This window comes from Pristis pectinata, chromosome 28 (genome assembly GCF_009764475.1).
Source record: "Pristis pectinata isolate sPriPec2 chromosome 28, sPriPec2.1.pri, whole genome shotgun sequence".
NCBI classification, from domain to species: Eukaryota; Metazoa; Chordata; class Chondrichthyes; order Rhinopristiformes; family Pristidae; genus Pristis; species Pristis pectinata.
In genome coordinates, this window is record NC_067432.1 from 15,175,244 (window position 1) to 15,182,850 (window position 7,607).

A 7,607-nucleotide genomic window follows, 5' to 3' on the forward strand; every position below is an offset into this window, starting at 1 on the left:
GATCAGGTACTCAAATACCAGAGATGAAATTAATCAGAAAAACTGGAGCAGTGAATCAAGTAGAACATCACTCAAAAGGACAATTATTGCAAGTTTAACACTTGGGAGAGTTATTGACGCAGATACTGAGTTCTGACCGTGGGCTATATGGAATTACAGTAAAGTAGGGACTTTTCTGTTCCTTACTGATACTCCAAAGCCAAGGCATACATTCTTATTTTATTAAAATGTTCAGTTCCCACTAATTTTAAATGCACTTGAAAAATGTGAAATAAGAGGCCAAAATAAAACAATAGATTTTCCAAGACCTAGAGCATTTTCCCTATAAGCAAGGTACAAACATGGCAAATTCAACACAAGGCAATTAACTGGCCTCAATTAAAGCATCAATTCAGACACTAAAAGTAGCATGCGAATTAGTCCAAATGTTAATTTGAAGTGTTTGAACATGTGATTTCTTTCAAAGGGTATCCAGTTTCACTGTGAAACCCAAAGGTAATAAATCCTACTCTTGAACTGATGTTTGATGTTCTGATCGTTCCCGGTGATACAATTATAAAACACTGAAACCTAACAGTGCAGAAAAGACTTCAATTGATTCCCCATGCTCAAGATTTATAGCAAACTAATTGCACACAACTCCCCAGTATTTAAATGCAGCAACAGCACATAGTGCAAAACTATTTTATTTACAAAAAAAATGGCACAAAGTGACTGCACAGTTTATGCTCATGCACATTTCAATCACCTTGAATATATAACTGCCCTAACCTACCAATCTTTAGGGAATACCATTCAGAACTACAAGAGGCACAAGTTATAGATTGAAATACATCCAGGAGGGTACATCCAGGAGGGGTATAGCAGTGTGGACAAATATTGTCCAATTAACAAATACTTAAATAGGTTTAACATTTCTGAAGATTCATTGAATATTGGGCCACATTTCTTGTTTTTTTTTAAAAACACGTTCTATGCAATTTTCTGTTAACATCCACAAGGACCGTTACTTGCAACATTGAGGTTAGTAATAAACAGGAATATGGAAAGGAAAAACAATCAGACTTACCCAATTCAATCTAGATTTTACAGCAGCACTAATGATTTTGAAACAGTAAATGTAAAATATTTAATGTCAATACTTCTCAGAACTGCTTCTACATGAAGTTACATTTGTGCCTCAGTACTGTAGTCCACTACTTCCTAATTATAACATTAATGTCCTTGCCCTCAGTGCATGGTTTTTAGTTTATGAAATCTCATTGTTCTGTGTTTACTGATCTTTCTTGCAGCAACAACAAAGTGCTGTAGTTATCTGCCAAGCTGTCAGACATGTTGATGTAATGGTACAAGAAAAAAAGCTAAAACACAGGAATTAATAGCAAGAGAGGAATGACAAGTTTTATGCATTCTTCACGAGGTTATCAGACAGCCAGTTTGCTAGCAACAAGTGAAGGTTTTCTCTGAGGCAGATCTTGCGGAGTGGGAATGTGTTCTCCCGTCACTTGGTTCTTGTCTGCTCCACTGTTAGGCAGCTGCTTGTTCTTGATTTTGGCTTTAGCCATGTTGTAATCTCCTGAATCGAAATACTTTGGCTGCAACATAAAAATAGTTCACATTAAATAATAATTAATTTCAAAACTTGCTTATGGTTTACTTTTACTGGCTTGGCTTCTGATATTTTCAATCTGCAATTACCCCACTCAATTTTGGTATAAATCTTAAACGTATGGGTTAACAAAGAAAACAAGGACAGACAAGAGGTTAATGACACGGTTCTGAAGAATATTCAGGAACAGAGGGACCTGGGTTAAAAATCCTTGAAAGTATCAGGATATGTTGTGAATTAGTTTAGTAAAGCATTTGGGATCCTGTGCTCCATAGGTAGAGGCAAAAGCAGGGAGGTTATGTTGATTTTTATAAAAATACTGACTAGGCACAAATGGGGTATTGTACATGGTTTAGGAAGGTTACAGAGAAGATGTGCAAGATGTTTACTTGAGTGGTTCTATGAACCAGGGAATTCAGCTTCAAGAAAAATCAACAGTAGATGTTGGGATTCAGAAATAAAAGCAGAAAATGCTGCAAACACAGGTCAGGCAGCATCTGTGGAAAGAGAAACAGCTAACATTTCATATCTGGGAGTTAGTTTAACTAACTTGTTTTCTCTCATTCCCATTTCTGAAGAAGGGTCCAGACCTGAAACCATTAACTGATTCCCTTCCTCAAATGCAGCCTGGCCTGCTGAGTTTTCCAGCATTTTCTATTTTTACTTCAGTTACAACTGGGGATTTTCTCCCTGGAGGCAAAGGTTGAAAGATTTGATGGAAATGACAAGATTCAGTACACAGAGACATTGCTCCAATTAGATAACAGTTCAAGGACCAGATAGGTAAAAACATAAGTGAGAGGGGTGGGAAGGAGGGAGGGAGAGTGATGATCCAGAACTTACTGACTGCCATGGTGATGAAAACAGTCAAGTAAGGATTTTTCAAAGGGAACTGGATTGACAACTGAGGGAGAATAATTTCCAAGGCTACAGCAAAGGAGCAGAATGGAAGCAAAGGACTCATTTGGGCTAAATGACCACCTTCTGTGTTGCAAGAATGGCTGAAGAGTTGACCAAAGACATAAAAATGTTGCAGCTAAATGCAAATGAAGACAAAAATCAATCCTTTTATGTGATCACTCACATTTATGCAGAAGTAAAGACCAATTACTTTTTTCTTTAAGTGTAGTCATTCACATTTAGGCACAGAGGAAATAACAGAACTGAAGCAGTTGTATTATAAACAATGTAACTGCTTGTATGTGGAGATTAGCATTATAACATGCAACTTTAAAGGAAGTGACCTAAATTGCGCCTCCCTGGATTAAGCTGAGGGATAGCAAAATATCAGTTACAGTATTACAGACCAAATAATGTAAGGGAAACATTTTTTCTTCTGATTCAGGACATTAGTGCTATTAAAAGTAATTTTAATTATCCAAACACATAGGGACAGTGAAAGTTTTTGGTTGTGGAAGGAAAAATGTTGTATGTTAATGTTCAGCATTATTTTTTGTTCATTGTATGGCTACTGCAAAGAAAGCATTATTAGTTCTAGTTTTGGACCATGAATAATAGAAATTAAGAGCACTTTATAAGATCAGATGAATAAAAGGAAAGAAACAAGTCAAGGCAAAGGGAAGGGAGATAATTGATGAAATGGTGCATTGAAACAAGAAAGATTTGCATAGGTTAAGTGTGGGGGGAGAATCCAACAGATGAATATACTGGAAATGGAAGGGTAAAAATTTAGTATAACCAGCAAGGAAGAGCCTTGGTAGGATGGGACCCCATCAGGGAAAACTGTAGCAAAATTCACAAGTTAAAAAGCATTGTTTAGAGAGCACATGAAATTTACAGCACAGGGGACTTTTCAGTGACAAATACTAAGAGTAAGTTGTCAAAAAGACAAAATTAAAAGCATTTCAATTAATTAAACACCATTTGGATAGGTTAGAAGATAGCGAAGGATAATCAGGAGCTAAGGCAGATCATTTTTGGTGATGTGAACAATAACAAAAATATTTCAGCACAATTCAGAAGCTGGTTATTGAAATGAGACAACTAAAAATGGATGTTGAGCAATTAATAGTGTATAATGCTAAACAAAATTAAAATATTGAAGTGTAAAATAATGTATAAAAACCCATTATATATGCAAGGTTCCCAGAGGAAACCAGACAAGCATGGGACAATTTCAACAATTTATTTAGCAAGAAAAATTGTGCCAGAGAAGTTGTGGTTGGGAAACAAAATACTTCTTTGCAGTAGTCTTTGAAGCCAGGTATTAAGATGCCATCATATAGGTCAGGATCAATGGAACACATCTCCAGTTGAGATGCAAGTTGTACCACTGGATTTAGCACTCTTAAATAGGAAATCTTGGCGCACATACTTGCAGTATTAACTATGCAATTTTGAATCAGGAGACAAAACATAACATTCAAAAACAACCAAACTATTGGATATTCTGTTTTTGCACTGTGCTCAAGTATTATCAAAGAAGTGGCACAGTAAACAACACACTCATTTAATGTTATTGTCACAGAGAGGCAAGATCTGGAGAGAACTTCAAAGTGTAGGATTTTGACATATGAAGGCATAGCTGACAAAAAAAAATGTCAGTAATTAAATTTGGGGTTTCACACGAGGCTAGAATTTGAAGGGCACAGGGTCCTTCCATTTATGGACCTGGAGGAAATAGAAAGTGTGAAAACACAGGGAATTTGAAAACAAAGATAAGGATTTTAAAAAGCTACATGCTGCTTAATCAAGAATCTATATAGGTCAATAGACAAAGTGATATGCAAAACAGTTGTTTGGAGTGAGAGCACAGGCAGTAGACTTCAATAGACAGCAGAACAAGGGAGGCAACTGATCAGTGCATTCAAAGAGTCAAATCTGGAAATAACAAAAAGGCATAACAACAGGGTTAAAAATATTTCTGAAAAGCAAAGAACCAAAGAATTTATAAAAGGATAAAAAAACTTTAGGGTTATGTTATTATACTGGTCCAAGGAAAAAAAAACAATTTTTCTGAACAGGACTTAGAGTTCCTACTGCAAACTCTAGTGTCCTTCCTTTCAAAAGAAATGTTGAAAGGTGCAAGTTCTTCCCAAACAGATTTGGATTCCCATTTTTAGATGCTTTGCCTGCTATCTTGCTTTAAAAAATATCCATATTCAATGTAGGTGGAAAATGCTGCCAACAGGTATGGATACAAAAATATGAATACATAACACTAGATCAAGAAAAATCTGAAAGAATCCACAATATTCATTTGATATGGAGAATTTCTTCCTAAAAATACTTGCATCTTTCTGTAGTCGCTTCCTCAAAAATTCCGATCCACCAGGTTTCTGTCCTAACTTTGGATACTTTAACTTCAACTTGGCTTCCTCAGCTTTTTCAGGACTGATTACCGTGTCCTCCATTTCCTGGAAAACAAATGGAATAGGAAACTAAGTTGAGCAATTTATAAACCAAGCACATGATCATAGCACATCATCCCATCACCTTTTCAACCCAAACTGTGTCCTTGTGCTACCCATATGTTACAGCTTTAGGGATTGCAGTACTTTTCTTTGGTAACCTTCAGCAAATTGATCTCTTCCTCCACATTAGCTTAAGACCATCTTGCTTTGGTCACTGCACATAGTACCTGTATACGAACAGACAGCTAGTCTTGCTTAGTATGCCTAAACCTAAAATGGCAGCTCTGGCAATGTTGGAGCTCCATTGCCAAAGATTAAAGTATAATTTTTAAATAAACAAAGCTTGCAGTATATTCAGACTTGGCAGGAATTGACATATTGACACAGCAAGCCAGTGTGAAAATTCTTCATCTGGTAGTAAGAAGAAAAACAAGTTTGTGATGTTCCACAGATCAAGAGATCATGGCAGACTTAACATAATTGGGAACAAAAAGTTCAAATCTAATTGAAAATGCAAAATTAAGTCAAACAAAAACAAACAAGCCATCTTGAAAAGTTATTCAAATGATTTTGCATGCTATCCTTGAAATATGCCTTATCAGATTTTAGTTCGATTTCAGATGAATCTGTTTACAAAACAGATATTGCCATAAAGTAGGAAGAGACATACAAATAAATTGATGCTGGGACCACTTCATGCTTATGGACATTTTGGATTTATATCTGAAGTACAGGATAAAATTTGCAAGGGGAAGGGCAGGTTGTATACCAGTGGAAGATAGCATCAAGATACATGATACAAATATATTTGGAGAATTGGCATGTAAAAGGCAATGCTAGTAAAACATTTGGGCTTGAATAATATTCCCTACTCTAGAAAACATCCTTTACATTTTTGTCAATATGGGACAAAATCAATTGGCACTTGGAAAATATGGGATAACAAATGTAAACCAGCATACATTTGTTAAAGACACATGCTGTTCAACTGATACTCATTGCTAAAGGTACAGAAAGATGCTCATGAAAGTACACCATGAATATAGATTTTCAAAAGGTATTTAATAAAGCATAACATGGATATATCTTTAAAAAATAGGAAACTATGGGGTTTATATGGGCAACTACTGATGAACTAGATGGACACAAGTTAAATTTACTCTTGCCAAAATATATAAGCCATGCAATTTGTGAAGGAACAGAACCACTGGCGTGTTCAAAGGGGGCCAGAACCTGTGCAGATATCAAAAAAATAATTTTGTTCCCATTTACGCCAAATACTTCACTGAATCTTGGTTACAATCCAGCTGAAAATGTGTACATAAAATTCTCCCTCTCCCCACACTCACTCCCTCCTCCCTTCCCTCCATCTCTCCCCCTTCCTTTTGCCTGGCCTGGTCATTCACTCCCTCCCACCCACCCCCTTCCCCCTGCCTCCCTCCTTCCTTCCCCCCCTCCCCTACAACCCTCCATCCCCGCCCGCCCACTCACCCCTCTCCCCGCAACCCCCTCCTCCTCCCCCACCATCCCCCACTCCCCACTCTACCCCCCACCTCGCCTCCCTGCCCCTACCATCCCCGTCTCTTACCCCCTCACTCCCTCCCTACCCACCCATCGCTACCCCCTCCCCTCCCCGTCCCTACCTGCCGCTCTTCAGCCGACGACCCTTCCAACCTTTTCACCGCCTCGTATTTCACCGACATCGTCACCGGATTCAAACAGAGAGCGATTAACCAGCCCTCCGCCGCCCGTATCCCTCCGCACTGCGGCCCCCCTGCGCACGCGCAGCCTCAGCCTGTGCAGTCCCGAGCCTCACTCCTACAACGCCACCGCCCCATTCATTACGTCACCTTGTTCTAGACCTTTCAAAACTTTTTCCTGACGGTCCCTGGGAACATATTTTATTGCATTCACGCTTCACTCTATTTAAATCACCATTATTATTTTTTCCTCTTAATTTCATAATTATTTAGGCGTAAGCCTTTCCTGAGTTGGATTCTGGGAGATGTAGTTTGCAATCACCTCTGAAGTGCCCTCGCCTGGTCAGAAATCAAATTGCATCTGTTTCAGAGGAACAGAACCAAGTGGCACAGAGCTGCAGGTGCTGAGTATCTGAGATAAAATCAGACAGTGCTGGAGATACTCAGCAGGTCAGGTAGTATCCATGGAGTGAGAAACAGAGTTAACAATGAACTGTAGTCATTTAGCCTGCTCTGTCCTTCAGTTAGGTCAAGGCTGACCATCTGCTTCAAAGTCAAAGTGGAGTTTATTGTCATATGCACAAGTGCAACTCACTTGCAGCAGCATCACAGCCACATAGCATCATATAAGCAGTTTTCACAAGAAAACATACATTATACACAATTTTTTACAAGAAAGAGCGCAATCAGAACAACATAAAAACAAGGTCCGTAGTAGTGCAAAGTGATAAAAGTGGTCATAATGTTGCTATTCTGAGCTCATGATTAGGGTTGTGCAGGTTGGTTCAAGAACCAAATGGTTGAAGGAAAGTTGCTGTTTTGAACCTGGTAGTGTGGGACTTCAGACTTCTGCACCTCCTGTCTGATGACAGCTGTGAGAGGACAATATGGCCTGGATGGTGGGGAACTACTTTGATGATAGAT

The 7,607-nt window shown here is 38.4% G+C and overlaps 1 protein-coding gene across 1 annotated transcript; it reads right to left on the reverse strand.

Annotated features, from left to right (window-relative positions):
- Window positions 1-670: 670 nt before the first annotated feature.
- Window positions 671-6,797, reverse strand: LOC127583980 (cAMP-regulated phosphoprotein 19-like). Its single transcript, XM_052040452.1, has 3 exons — window positions 6,627-6,797; window positions 4,864-4,986; window positions 671-1,595 (listed from the first exon to the last, which is right to left on the reverse strand). The coding sequence occupies exons 1-3, from the start codon at window positions 6,684-6,686 to the stop codon at window positions 1,425-1,427; spliced, it is 354 nt and encodes a 117-aa protein (XP_051896412.1). The 5' UTR covers window positions 6,687-6,797; the 3' UTR covers window positions 671-1,424.
- Window positions 6,798-7,607: the final 810 nt, after the last annotated feature.